This window comes from Scyliorhinus torazame, chromosome 2 (assembly GCF_047496885.1).
Source record: "Scyliorhinus torazame isolate Kashiwa2021f chromosome 2, sScyTor2.1, whole genome shotgun sequence".
Lineage (NCBI taxonomy): Eukaryota > Metazoa > Chordata > Chondrichthyes > Carcharhiniformes > Scyliorhinidae > Scyliorhinus > Scyliorhinus torazame.
Genome location: NC_092708.1, coordinates 173,710,838 through 173,726,213, shown reverse-complemented (window position 1 = coordinate 173,726,213; position 15,376 = coordinate 173,710,838). Strand labels below are relative to the sequence as shown.

Below are 15,376 nucleotides of genomic sequence, written 5' to 3'. Positions count from 1 at the left end.
CTTTCCTTTCCGCCTCCACCACGGTCTCCACCATGGCGGAGGCGGAAGAGACTCCCTTCACTGCGCATGCGCCGCCCAGAGATGTCATTTCTAGTCGCCACATTCCAGCGCCTGTTCGGGGAGGCCAGTACGGGAATTGAACTCGCGCTACTGGCCTTGCTCCGCATTAGAAGCCAGCTGTTTGGCCCACTATGCTAAGCCAGCCCCTGAATCTACTGAAAATGATGAAAGGAACATAATTTGTTGTTTAATTTATGTTTTCAAAAATCTACTACAGTAAACCCACAAATGCTTACACAAAAATGAGTTTCATTCAGAATAACAATGACGCTCATAGTATAGACTGAATGGACTGTACAAGAACAGGATTAATCAATTACCTGGTGAGAGATTCAACACTATATAACAGGGCTTGTAGGGATGTGGCAAGTGAAGCAATAGCAGTGATTTCATCTCGTGCTGCAGATGATGATTCCAATTGAATAGTTTGTTTCTTTAGTTTTTGCAAGTAGCAGGGAACCAGTGCTTCTAGAACCATCAACATTTGAAGACTAGATGGCACAAATAAGAAACATTAAATAAGTCCTCTGAGGCAACAGCAAAGTAAAGCCAATTCTACCATGGCAGCCAGTTAAGAAATGGCAGAAAGATGGGAATGTATATAAGGGCTAGAAATCAGATCTTAGTTGTGCAATTTCTGGATCACTGCTCCAAAGACATATGTCCATAAATGAATTACCTTTGACCGATGACACAGGTGCAATTATCAAAGTTAAAGTTTTGTTCCGATCTTATTGATGATATGGGGCGAAATTCTCCCGAAATGGCGCGATGTCCGCCGACTGGCGCCCAAAACGGTGCCAATCAGACGGGCATCGCGCCGCCCCAAAGGTGAGAATGCTCCGCATCTTTGGGGGCCGAGCCCCAACATTGAGGGGCTAGGCCGACGCCGGAGGAATTTCCGCCCCGCCCACTGGCAGAAACGGCCTTTGTTGCCCCGCCAGCTGGCGGGGAAATGACATCTCGGGGCGGCGCATGCACGGGAGCGTCAGCGGCCGCTGACAGTTTCCCGCGCATGCGCAGTGGAGGGAGTCTCTTCCGCCTCCGCCATGGTGGAGACCGTGGTGGAGGCGGAAGGGAAAGAGTGCCCCCACGGCACAGGCCCGCCCGCGGATCGGTGGGCCCTGATCGTGGGCCAGGCCAGCGTGGGGGCACCCCCCGGGGCCAGATCGCCCCGCGCCCCCCCCAGGACCCCGGAGCCCGCCCACGCCGCCTTGTCCCGTCGTTCAAAAGGTGGTTTAATCCACGCCGGCGGGACAGGCAATTTATCGGCGGGACATCCGGGCCGGAGAATCCAGCGGGGGGGCCCGCCAACCGGCACGGCCCGATTCCCGCCCCCGCCGAATATCCGGTACCGGAAACTTCGGCAACCGGCGGGGGCGGGATTCACGGCGGCCAACGGCCATTCTCCGACCCGCTGGGGGGACGGAGAATGACGCCCGTGATGTTGAACAGGGAAAAGTAAGTGGCAAAATTCTGTCAATGGATATGAAGTGGTACCTTTTCATAATTAAAACAGATAATAACTGTACATTTGTGCATGTGAAAATGAAGATAGCGGAGGGTGGCACAGTTGTTGGCACTGCTGCCTCACAGCGCCAGGGATCTTGGTTCAATTCTGGCCTACGGTGACTGTGTGGATTTTTCTCCCCGTGTCTGCGTGGGTTTCCTCCGGGTGCTCTGGTTTCCTCCCACAGTCCAAAGATGTGCAGGTTAGGTGGATTGGCCATGATAAATTGCCCCCTTACTGTCCAGGGATGTGCAGGTTAGGTGGAGTTACGGCGATAGGGCAGGGTAGTGGGCCAAGGTAGGGTTCTCTTTCAGAAGGTCGGTGCAGACTCGATCGGCTGAATTGTCTCCTTCTGCACTGTAGGAATTCTATAGTTCTATGGAGAGTTGTGGAAAAACAAATCGGCTGAATGAGAGACAGCTGGGTGATGTGAAAGAGCAGCTATGATTTGTGAATTCAGGTACAAAGGACCATAAAGAACACCTCAATGGATATATAAAGTCCATTAGGAATACTAAGATTTACTAAGAGCTTCAGAATATAAAAGCAAAATGTAATAGTGAATCTACAGAAATTTTAGTGAGAAAACTATGAAACAATAGAGAATACACAATGTAGCTTCATTATGATCCTTCCAATTGTGAGAAAATAAAGACTTGAATAATTCTGGTAGTTTTCTTTAAATTAGCAAGGACTACATGGTGATTTGCCAGAGGTAAATGTTGGACAGAATATGCAGAAGCTAACATTGTCCAGTCATTAAAGGTTTACAATGAGAGGACATGGACATAAGAATAAACATGAGCTTTAGGATAGAGAGCAGGACAAACGTTTACACACAGAGCTGTGTAATTACAGACAGAGAAGTTCACTTGTGGTATTCCAAATCGGGAAACAGGTGCTGTGGCTGATGAAGGTACAGGAGGGGGTACAAATAGTATCCAACATCGCTATAGTGTGCTACCAGTTGTGCCTCTGGCTATGGGAAGTAGCCGGGAGGTTGGGGGGGGGAGGCAGCTAGGAGGTGGGTCGTGGGGCCGGGGTGGCCGGGCATGGATCGGCATTGCCGCACCCTGCAAGGCTGATAACGCCACTGACTGCCCACTGGGAACTTTGCGCCAAGGGTAATAGGGGTGCCTCTCCAGGCCACCCCTCTACGTACCCTCTGGCCCCAGCCAACCCATCAACGGGATGGACACGATCCAGCAACTAGCGCCATCAACTTGGCTGGGATAAGTGTTGGCAGGCATTGGAATTGTGCAAGTTCTACGTGGTGCCGGTACCGGCTAGCCCATTAACGGGATCTGAATCACTCTGGGACCACTTTCGTCCACATAGAGCACTTGCGATTCAGTCCCGGCCTCAGCATTTCTCCCAAATGGAGAATTTGCCCTTTGTACTTAAGAATATAACATTTGTGATGAGCATGAAATCGTGAAATTAATAATAAACGTAACAATATCTTTGTTGGAACGGCAACAGTATGGTCTTTCATATGTAAGCAAGAATGTATTTGTCGCTGGTAATATTCCTGCATTTCCCAGGATGAAGTTTATTACTGCATTCAATCGAGTGCTGTTGAATGACAGGCATCATTTGAGACAGACCGGCCCAATTGTTTCAACAGCAGGGGATCTGACAATATTCCTAGTTAGTCAGACTTATGCACATTTAAGGTTTTAAAATGTTTTGCCAACAAAGTTTCTGAAAGTGGAAGCTGAACATCAAGTGCAACAGGATATCTGGTAGCTTGATAAGCAGTGGGACAAACAATGCGTCTCTTAACCATGAGATTCAAGGTTTGTGAAACAGAGGAAAGGCAATAAGAAGCAGGGTGAATTAAAGTGGGAGGATTCAATGTCAAATTAATACAGAACAAGAAATAGAGAGAGTGAAAGAAAAATTAGATTGAGTGAAAAAAAATTAGGGACAGAAAAAAAATATATATTTAAAAAAAAAACATTTTTTGAAACTCCCCAAATATTTCACAAGCTGAATGAGTGAGAGCCCACTTATACGTGTTCAGCTTTTGAGCAGGGGAGGTTGATTGGCAGTCTTTAACAATTAGCATATTGGTAAAAGGATACATGTGCAGTTAAATAACAGGTTTAGTTTTCTGTGGCACATTTAATGGATAATTAATGTGCAACTTCAAGAAAATAACAGAAGTTAATTGTGAGATGGCATTTTGCATAGCTGACCTTAAACCAGCCAGCAACTTGTGCTAATTCACAATTCATGGGCATCTCTTCCTCATCAAAAATTGGTGGCTGATATATGTATTGATAATGGTATTCTTCGTTCAGATGCCATCATTTTTTCAGCATAATCTGGACTGTTTACTGAATGCATGTTGCTGCTATTTCTGTTTTATTTCACTGTAAAATAGGCTTATAATTCATCACGACTGCTACATATTTGTTTAATTTTCTCTTCCTTTGCCAGTATGACAAGTATATAAGTTAGGTCAATATGTCATATGCTTAATTTTACATTTCATTTTCTATATGAAGTGAGTTCACACCAAGGAGAGGCCATTCACCTGCTCCGAGTGAGGGAAAACATTCAACAGTTTATGGCACCCCCAGATACACCAGAGAATTCACACTGGGAGAGACCATTCACCTGCTTGGAGTGTGGGAAGGGATTCAGCAATTCATCCCATCTGATAACACACGAGTTCATACCAGGGAGAGGCCATTCATCTGCTCTCAGTGTGGGAAGAGTTTTAAAGATTCATCTGCCCTGATGAAACACCAGCGAGCCCACAGTGGTAAAGGTTGTTTACCATCATGTTCATTCTGACAGTTGGAGATGGGGAGGGTTAGAGGATTTCTTTCTGCTGGACCAGCCGGTCTCACGACTTTGCTTCCAGTGGGCTCATGGTTTTGTACCTTGTTGCAAAATATATTGTTTCATATTTGACATTGATCATAAAATCAAAGGATGGCGTAAAGGTCAATTATATTTTGTTTATATTTCTGTTTAGAACCGCCAAAGGCATGCCACATTGCCATGGAGATGATCTTTTGGGGGATAGTTCTTTTGTTTAATTTATCTGGTTTTTCTCAGAACACAGTTTTGGCGGAGAGGACAAAATCGAAATCCGCACTAGGCACCGATTGGTTTGCGATCTAACTAGGACTCTCCCGTTGGTGAAATCAAGATCCCACCATGGCGTTGCGAGCAACCAATAATCACCACTTAAAACCAATCTCCAAATAATTATTGGGAAAGACCCCCTATCTGACGGTCTTCCATGATCTAACTGCCTCTCCAGAAAGTGGTCACGTGGGCGCCGATTGATAGTCCTCTTTAAAAACATGAAGCTGGTGGAATGACTGCGGTGGGGATCCAAGGAGGTGAGTATACACTTTCGGTCAAAGACAATGAGCCCGGGGTTACCGGGGTGCTGCCCCAGTGCTCGGGGTGGGGGGGTGGGGAACCCCCTTGGAGGGCGGCTCAATCTCGGGGAAGGGAATGGGTCTCCATTGATTGAGGGGGGGTCACCCCTGGGCTAGGGGCAGCGTCTCGGCCCGGGAGTCTGTCATGCCACCCCCCTCAATCGTGTGTACCCATTATGGGGGCAACCCCAGCCCCTGCCTGCCTGTACTACCGGCCACCCAAACTCCTACTGACCCTGGAGGCCTTTGGCCGTGCAGCTGAAGGCTATTGCTGATAAGGAATTGGTAATCGTAGTTAAGTGAGCACTTCATAGCTCCCTAGTGCATTCCCATGGGTAGGAGTGCCATGTTGCATGCGGAAGTTATTGCCTTGCATTCCAATCAGATCGTGTTGCCTCGACACTGTGCCTGAACACTGCAGGAAGCAACACAAAAGACACCGCAGCTGACATCTGAACACGCAGCGGTTGGGCCCCAGGGGGACCTTTCCGTGACCAGAGGGTAGGAGTGTGAAACAGGAAGTGGACTAGTGCCCAGTCCAGTTAATGGTCCATGTGGGTGTCTGGGGTAGTGGGGCTGGTGTCCAGTGACTCGGGACCGCCGCTGCAGCCGGGGGTGCGTGGGCAGGGTGTGTCGAATGGCAGGGGATGTGGGGGGAAGGGAGGAGAGCAATGAGAGCATGGAGGGTCCCAGGGAGGAAGACATCGCTGGTTGTCAGTCTCTCACCATCTCCAAGTCCTTACAGATGTGCAGGTTAGGTGGAGTTACGGCGATAGGGCAGGGTAGTGGGCCAAGGTAAGGTTCTCTTTCAGAAGGTTGGTGCAGACTCGATGGGCTGAATTGTCTCCTTCTGCACTGTAGGAATTCTATAGTTCTATGGAGAGTTGTGGAAAAGCAAATCGGCTGAATGAGAGACAGCTGGGTGATGTGAAAGAGCAGCTATGATTTGTGAATTCAGGTACAAAGGACCATAAAGAACACCTCAATGGATATATAAAGTCCATTAGGAATACTAAGATTTACTAAGAGCTTCAGAATATAAAAGCAAAATGTAATAGTGAATCTACAGAAATTTTAGTGAGAAAACTATGAAACAATAGAGAATACACAATGTAGCTTCATTATGATCCTTCCAATTGTGAGAAAATAAAGACTTGAATAATTCTGGTAGTTTTCTTTAAATTAGCAAGGACTACATGGTGATTTGCCAGAGGTAAATGTTGGACAGAATATGCAGAAGCTAACATTGTCCAGTCATTAAAGGTTTACAATGAGAGGACATGGACATAAGAATAAACATGAGCTTTAGGATAGAGAGCAGGACAAACGTTAACACACAGAGCTGTGTAATTACAGACAGAGAAGTTCACTTGTGGTATTCCAAATCGGGAAACAGGTGCTGTGGCTGATGAAGGTACGGGAGGGGGTACAAATAGTATCCAACATCGCTATAGTGTGCTACCAGTTGTGCCTCTGGCTATGGGAAGTAGCCGGGAGGTTGGGGGGGGAGGCAGCTAGGAGGTGGGTCGTGGGGCCGGGGTGGCAGGGCATGGATCGGAACTGCCGCACCCTGCAAGGCTGATCACGCCACTGACTGCCCACTGGGAACTTAGCGCCATGGGTAGTAGGGGTGCCTCTCCAGGCCACCCCTCTAGGTACCCTCTGGCCCCAGCCAACCCATCAACAGGATGGACATGATCCAGCAACTAGCGCCATCAACTTGGCTGGGATAAGTGTTGGCAGGCATTGGAATTGTGCAAGTTCTACGTGGTGCCGGTACCGGCTAGCCCATTAACGGGATCTGAATCACTCTGGGACCACTTTCGTCCACATAGAGCACTTGCGATTCCACAGGACTGGCATATATTTGAGTTGGTCCCGAAAGAAAGTGAATGAAGATTTCCTAAGAAAAGGGAGATGTTCAGAACTGCAGATAGTTTTAAGTAAGTTATATATGTGTTTATTAGGAATAAGCTAAGGGTTTAAGTTTAATTAATTAATTTTATTTTGTGTTTCCTTTTATTTTGTGTGTTTTGGGGCTGCACGGTGGCACAGTGGTTAGCACTGCTGTCTCACAGCATCTGGGACCCAGGTTCGATTCAGGCTTCGGGTGACTTTCTGTGCAGAGTTTGCATAATCTCCCCGTGTCTGCATGGATTTCCTTTGGGTGCTCCAGTTTCCTCAGTCAGTCCAAAGATGTGCAGGTTAGTGTCAACGACCAGGTGGGGTTAGGTGGTAGGGCGTGGAAGTGGGCCCAGGTTGGGTGCTCTTTTAGAGGGACGGTGCAGACCTGATGGACCGAATGGCCTCCTTCTGCGCTGTAGGGATTCTATGATCATTTTTTAGTCTCAGCAATATGCATTGTTTTGCTGTTAGATTCTGCATTACCAAACATAGGCACATAACAAGGATAGTTATGAAAAAAAATCTTATTATTTTACATATTTATTTCGTAAATAATTATCCAGTACCTTCGAAGTGATTCCGGTGCATATGCAACGACAGTAACACACAGTTTAATAGCTTCACTGATAGAGAAGGCGAGATCTTCGTTTCCATAGCAGAAATCTAGAAGTACATGAATGATAATTATTTAGTTTAGGTAGAGTTTGTTTCACTGGTATCATTCTACATATGCTTCCTCAAAATAGGAGAGAAACTTCTAATTTTGCTAATATTGCTCAACATCATTTCAATTCACTTGAGATCTGAGACTGAAAAGAGAATTCTTATGTTACTCTATCACACCACTGACCAGAAAATTGAAATAAATCAGCGATATAAATACTGTAATTACAATAGCAGGTCAGAGGTTGGGAATTCAGCAGGTAACTCAGTTCATGACTCCCCAAAGCCAGTCCACCATCTACAAGGCAAAGTCAACAGTGTGATGGAATACGCTCTACTTGGCTGGATGAGTGCAGCCCCAACAACACTCAAGAAGCATAACACCATCCAGGACAAAGAATCCCGCTCGTCCCATCCTCCACCTTAAACATCCACTCCCTTCACCAAGGATGCACAGTGGCAACAATGTCTATAATCTAAGCATGACAGGTTGATAAGGTGGTAAGGAAACCTATGTTTGCATGTTTTGTATGTGGATCCAAAAACTGGCTGAATAATAGGAACAAGAGAGTAATGGTCAATGGTTATTTTTCAGGCTGGAGGAAGGTTTGTAGTGGTATTTCCCAGGGGTCAGTATTGTGACCTTTGCTTTTCCTGATATATTAATGATCTAAATCTTGGTGTGCACGGGACAGTTTCAAAGTTTGCAGATGTCAGAAAACTTGGAAGTATTGGAAACTGTAAAGAGGACAGTGTAGAACAGGCATTGGCAAACTCAGGGGCGCGCCCCGCGGGCGGGTCACGGGCGGGTGTCGGATGGGTCGCAGAGCTGTCCATCACGGTGCTCCCGATCACGCAAATCCGCGTGCAACAGCCGGCTTTTAATAATGCCAGCTGCAAGCGACCTTTAAAATGGCCAGGAACAGAAAAAAAAAATTGGCCCGCATGCGCATGCACACCGATGATCGGGCACGCATGCGCAGTGCGGCCGCATTTTCTTAATATGGTCGCAGCCTTTTTTTTTCAAATTCGGGGGGGCCAAAGGGACCAAAGGGACCAGTGACCCAAAACTGTTTCCTCTATTTTTGTCAGCAACAAACAAGGTAAGAGAAAATGGTGGGTCACGCAGGTCAGCCGGCGTGGGCCACAAAGGTCGGCCGGCGTGGGCCACAAATGTCAGTCGGCGTGGGTCGCGATGGTCGGCCGGCGTGGGCCACAAAGGTCGGCCGGCGTGGGCCACAAAGGTCGGTCGGCGTGGGTCGCGAAGGTCGGCCGGTGTGGGCCACAAAGGTCGGCCGGCGTGGGCCACAAAGGTCGGCCGGCGTGGGCCACAAATGTCGGTCAGCGTGGGTCGCGAAGGTCGGCCGGCTTGGGTCGTGAAGGTCAGCTGGCATGGGTCGCCAAGGTCGGCCGAGTTGGGTTCCGAAGGTTGGCCGGTTGGTAAAAATGGGTCCCTGGAAAAAAAGTTTGAAAAACACTGGTGTAGAACCTCAAAAGGACATAGACAAGTTGGTGGAATGGACAGATGAAGTTCAATGCAGAGAAGTGTGAGGTGATGCATTTTGGTTGGAAGAATATGGAGAGACAATTTAAAATAAGTGGTAAAATTCTTAAGGGGGGTGCAGGAGCAGATTCACATGATTTATCCCAAGTCCACCTCCATGTGTACATGTGAAAGAGTATTGTGTGCTTCATGCCTGCCACTGGGAGTACTAGTTCGCAAACATCGAAGGTCTTCATAGTTTTTGTTCCGAAGACTATCATCAGCCCTGTCCGATCAGCGAAGTCCTGCTGCAAAGCATGTCGACTCACAAGGTTGGCTGTCATTTTTAGGGTCAAAGTCACAACGTATGAAAGCAATAATCAGTATCACCATCTATTTTAATAGGGCGCAAAGTTTTTGGAGCTTTCTTATTATCTTCAGTCTTTCTAAGGATTTTGTTTTCATCTTTCTGGTTGGGACTCTTCTGGTTGATGAGATCGATGAAAACTGTTTTTCAGTATTTGTCTCATCAACAACATGCACCGTTTGTGCATGGTCCATGGTAGAACGCGCAAAACATTGTTTTGCAAAATGTCCAGCACGGCCGCTCCTGAGACAAACTTTTCCAAAGACCGGACATTGCTGGGGGCCATGTCGGGTGCCACACTTTTAGCACAAGGTGGTGGCAGCGGCTCCTGTCGGCCATTTAAAATTACCACCCGCACTGAGACCACGTTTCTTCATGACGTGCGACATAGCACTAATGGCGCTGGCTTCTTCTTCCAAGTTGATGCAAAATGTTTGAGCAGCGTATGCTTATTCTCTGTGCAGCTATCTCGCTCACTTGGCAAATTTTAACCTTCTTTTCCAGCAACAAATCTTCCCCCTACAATATATAAAAGCTTATCATCAGCTACACCAAAGACGATTTGGTCATGGATCAGCGAAGATTTCAGGTCACTGAAGTTCCATGGCTGGACCTTCAGCCGCAAGTCTGTGACAAAACTGTCAAATGTTTCGCCAGGTCTCTGGGTACGCATACGGAACATATAGCGCTCAAACTTTTCATTCTTCATAGGGGAACAATGCTTAACAAAGTGCTTCATCACTTCAGCAAATTTCTTGTGATCCTCCACATTATCAAACACAAACGAGTTATACATTTTGAGCACTTGTGGACCTGCTACCGTTAGCAGCAATGCGATTCACCTTTCCCAGGGTGCGCCTGTAGGCCCATGGCTGAAACATAAATTTTGAACTGTTGTTTGAACAGCCACCAGTGCTCACCTACGTTACCGGACATCTGAAGCTGGTGGGGGGCCCTCAGTCTGTCCATCCCGTGCATCAGCATTTTAATATGTGTTGGGTCACCTCAGGCTACAGTTCATCAGACAGGTCTTCAAGCCGAATGCCTAACGTTATCACTGTCGCCGGTATCTTTAAATCTTCAGCACTCGTGGTACCATGCTGTGTTTGGTCCTTTATAGCTTACCAGAATCGTTTATTGAGTCTCGTGTGATAAGATTGCAATCTGATACAGAGCATGTTATCACGGAGTATGCTTATTACTCCTCTGGAATCTGCACCTTGCACTGACCATTCACTTGTATGTCTTATTACCCTTTCCACCTTCTTCTCAAGATCGCCGGCTGTGTCTCCCCTTATATGGGAGTCACTGGTCACATGACCTTGATCTAGAGACCACATGGAGTGCCTACACCACCACCTGCTGGTTGGAGGTCGCACACCATCCATCTATGATATAGCCCATTGGCATATCACCAGAAAACTGAACGTGGGTGACCTAGGGGAGGGGAGCTGTGGGGATATGTATGGGTGACTGCTGGAGGAGATACTCTCCTCCCATGAGACAAAGAAAAAAATGGGAGGAGAAACTAGGTACAGGGTTAGGAGGGCTCTAGATTGAAGCATTGCACAGGGCAAACTTCACCTCCACTTGCGCAGGGCTGAAGGTGGTGTACAGTGCACACCTGACCTAACAAGAACTTGAATGAGCAGGTTATTCCCAGAGGTGGAGGACAAATGCCAACAGTGCCAGGGCGTCTCGGCATACCACACCCACATGTTCCTGGCTTACCCCAGGTTTGTCGGATATTGGACATCCTTCTTCGAGGCCATGTCCAGGGTTGTGGGAGTGAGGGTTGAGCCATGCCCTAAACGTGGCAGTCTTCGGGGTATCAGATCAGCCAGTTTTTCATTTGGGGAAGGGGGGGTCGACGCCCTAGCCTTTGCCTCCTTGATTGCCCACCAGAGAATCCTGCTCAGTTGGCTATTGGTAGCACCACCCAAGACTGCAGACTGGCTGTGCGAACTTGCAGAATTTCTCACGCTGGAGAAAATAAAATTCACCATCCGCGGATCGGAAGTAGGCTTCCATAGAACTTGGAAGCTGTTCACCAATTTGTTTCAAGACCTGTTCGCAGCCAGCAACCAGTACAGCAAGGGGGAGGGGAAGTGAGGGGGGGCGGGGGGGAATGACAGTGGGGCGGGAAAGGCAAACAAAAAGGAAAATAAAGTAACGCAAGCTACGAGCAGGAGGGACAAAGACGCAAGGGACCGGTTTGATGGCAAGCTAAGGCAAAACCAAATTGTATACAAATACCTGTAAATATGTGTCTTGCCCACATTGGGGAATGTAAAATATGTATGCCAGTTAAAGGGGGTCACAGCCACAGTTGTTGTTATGAAGGTGCTCGCTTATAAATAAAAGTGTTGTTTTTTGCGCGTTTATTTTGGATAATGCATAATTTATAATTTGTTGGATATAAAATATGAAAACTCAAATAAAACATATCGCAAAACAAGAAGTAACAATCAAGGGGCATCTAGAATTCTTTTTATTTTCTCAAGGGAACAGAAAGTTTTTTTTCCCATTAGTTCTCCATCCAGAAGAGCAATAAAATGACAAAGAAACTCACCCTCTTTCCTTATAAATTGGAGCCAAAGTACTCAGTTTATCAGGTTTCTATTCATTCATAGCAGAGAGGCATCACTGGCTGGGCCATCATTTATTGCCCATCCCTAAATGCCCTCGAGAATAGTCTCAGCATAATTTAATTGTTTGGAACAACTTTTCTTTTTTAAACTTTTTCTGCTTTTGTTTAAGATTTTGAATAAACTAGTGATTTTACTGATCAAACAACAGAATCAAAAAGATCTTGCTGAATTCTTGCAGATTCTGTAGGAAAAGTCATTTTGGTAAAAAACAGACACATTCGAGGCATTAAGAATCAAACATTGAAACAATTAAAAGTGATAACCCTGGGCGAGATTCTCCACTCCCGCGCCAAAGTGGCCGCACCGTCGTGAACGCCGTCGAGGTTCACGACGCCGGGAAACGGCCCCGGTCCCGACCGATTCAGGCCCTGACAATGGGCCAGGATCGGGGCCGCATCATCTACACGCGCCAGGCCTTGTCGCCCGCGTAAAAGCGTCGCCGCATAGATGACGCAGCCGGCGCCGCATAACGGGCGTCATCCGCGCATGCGTGGTTGCCGTCCTCTCTAAGTCCGCCCCGCAAGAAGATGTCTGACGGATCTTGCGGGGCCGCAGAATGAAGGAGGTCCTCCTTCAGAGAGGACGGCCCGACGATCGGTGGGCACCGATCGCGGGCCACGCACATCTGAGGTACCCCCCGGTGCAGGATCCCCCCTCGCACCCCCCGCAGGCCGCCCCCCCCAGCGTTCACGCACCGCTCACGACTGCAGCGACCAGGTGTGGACGGCGCCGGGGGGAACCTGCCGTTTTGGCCTGGCCGCTTGCCCCATCCGGGCCTCAGAATAGCAGGGGTGCCGGAGAATCGCCGTTTTCGGTGTCTCCGGCGATTCTCCGGCCTGCGGCCCGCGAAACTCGACCGGGCCGTTCCCGCCGCTTGGGAGAATCACGGGAGGGCGTCAGACCGGCGTTCTGGGAAATTTTGGCGGCCCAGGTGATTCTCCCAACCGGCGTGGGAGTGGAGAATCGCGCCCCCTATATATCAACTATCTTTCAGGGAAGTATCTGACGATATGTATAAAATATTTGTTTTTGGAGTTAAAATAAGGCTAATAGTTACTCTGTGCGCGATTTAATGCCCAGAAAACAGAGTCCATTTTGGTCGGGTGTAGCGGGGTGTTTCTCGGCACCTGCAGCAATCAAATGGGACTCTGATGAGCTCAGCTTGCCAGTGTAGGAAGGGATCGGGGCACCATTTTTAAATGCCGTCCTAATCTCTCAGCTCCCCTCAGGTTCCCCACCGCGGCCTCCTGACCCTCCCAATTCCCCAACTTACCAATTAGAGGGTTCTCGATCCCCTCTCACCCACCTCTTAAGGACGGGGCACCCCAGGCCAGATCCCTGGCACATGCAACCTGGCACTGCCATCCTGGCACCACGGCAGTGCCAGTGTACCATCCTGCCCAGAGCCCGACCACCCGAGGCCTTCAATAACATGGAAGACTCATCCCAGGTGCCGCTAGGGTGTGGACCAGTCCTAAACGGCAGGCGCGTGCATTTGTTCTCAGGCCTCAGGGGAATCGGGCATCAACATTTTTAAATTAGCCTAATAGCTCACTTAAAGTATGTAAATCTGGATCTTGCCCAGTGAGGGCGCGATCCAGATTATAACGTCTTGCAAGATCTCATTGGATCTCACTAGGCATTCCGAACGTCAACAGGCAAATCAGGCAACAGTCGTGTCGCATCACTGAGTCGGGCACGATGAGGCCGTTCGATCGCACCCTGTAATTCTGATTATTTTAATTACAAATATAGTAAGCATGGTTGTAGAAGCTAAGGAATAACAGATAAGCAAGAATGTAATGACACTCAGTGACAGGGAAAATCTGAGAATAAAGCTGTCAATAATGAAAATCAAGATAATAAATTTAATCCAAACATTTCTTACACTCGAATAATTACATGTATTACTACATTGCATGGTAGCATAGTTACACTATAATGAAACTTTGATCAGGTGATTCCTTACTGCTACTTGATACTTCTCTTTCAGGAAAAATGGATTACAAAGTCATACATTGAAAATTGTCATAATACTACAATTCATTAAATGTGATTATCTTCAGCAGAAAATAATGAATATTTTCAATGCATAAATTGCTTATTACACATCATTGGCAATTACTGAATGTAATCACGATTACCTAGAGACTTTAGTGGTTTCTCAGCTTTTACTAATTCCAGCACATCCAATGTATCTTGTGTATCACCCTCCAAGGACACCAAAAGGTCAAACAGACATTGCGAAGATACGCCTTTGGCTGATCCGCTGGTTGTAACATCCTAAATACAAAAGCCAAATGCAGTTTCCTTTGATGCAAAATTTTGTTTTCAACACTGACATTAATTTTCCTGTATAGTTTCATTTAAATTCTTAAATGAAGGCTTTCTCAATCATTCAACGAGTTAAATTATACGATTTGAGCCACACAGAACAGGAAGGTAACAAATTTAATTTGTATCTGATTTCAGCCAGAGAAGTGGTAGATAGCTACAACAGGCTTCTGCCGCCCTGTGTTAGAAGGCAATAGCCTAGTTTCTCTCCCTGATTACTATTCAGTAATCCCAGATGAAAATGTACATCTGTTAATGTCATCTGAGGATAGGATCAAGGATATTTATGAGCTCCTGATAGTTGACCAATCATGTAACATTCACAGTTCCACTCAAGTATGAAGAGTCACCACTTAAGTGTCAGCCAGCTGTGAAACTAAATCCAATATTCAGGAGGAGAGAGGGGAAGAAATGACTCATAAAGTGACTAAAAAGTAAAACCAATTGCTGATACTTTTATTTTACGGATTGAAAATTGATAGTCCATGTGAGACTGGCTTTGCAAGATTTTGAATTTCGAGTCTAGTGATGTCCCTCTATCAATAAGATGTAGTCAGTCAGCAACTTACTAGCATGAAAAAAACTTATGCCAACTATAGCTGACAAACAATCAACATTGGGATGTATGCCCATGAAGAGTGTGATCTAATTAATAGTCCTGGACTACAACATTGTTACTTTTGGCATTAATATACTGTAATTCCATTTTGATGGGAATCATCTGGGGTAACATCTAAAATCTTTCATTTTGAATTATAATTGGGGGGTGGAATGCAAAGTGAATTTTGTTTGCTTACTGAGAATTCCAGTAATGGTGCTGCGCTTGCAAATAACTGGAGAATAAAAGGCTTTCGATGCAAGATATAAAACTGGCGACATGAAAACTCGATTGCTTGGCGTAGTAATGGATTGCTTTCATAATCAGCATAGACCTGTAGGAGAGAAAATTTTAAAACAATGTGAATACAAGTCAAAAGTATACACAGGGCGAGATCTTCC

The 15,376-nt window shown here is 46.7% G+C and overlaps 1 protein-coding gene across 5 annotated transcripts in view; it reads right to left on the bottom strand.

Annotated features, from left to right (window-relative positions):
- The window catches only part of unc80 (unc-80 homolog (C. elegans)), a 599,468-nt gene that overhangs the window by 136,437 nt on the left and 447,655 nt on the right, over positions 1–15,376 (bottom strand). For all 5 annotated transcript variants that reach the window (XM_072480367.1, XM_072480341.1, XM_072480351.1 and 2 more), the window contains 4 exons: positions 15,175–15,309; positions 14,188–14,326; positions 7,446–7,542; positions 381–551 (listed from right to left, as the gene is read on the bottom strand). In XM_072480367.1, the coding sequence (XP_072336468.1) occupies positions 381–551; positions 7,446–7,542; positions 14,188–14,326; positions 15,175–15,309 (542 nt within the window). The remainder of the gene's footprint in view (positions 1–380; positions 552–7,445; positions 7,543–14,187; positions 14,327–15,174; positions 15,310–15,376) is intronic.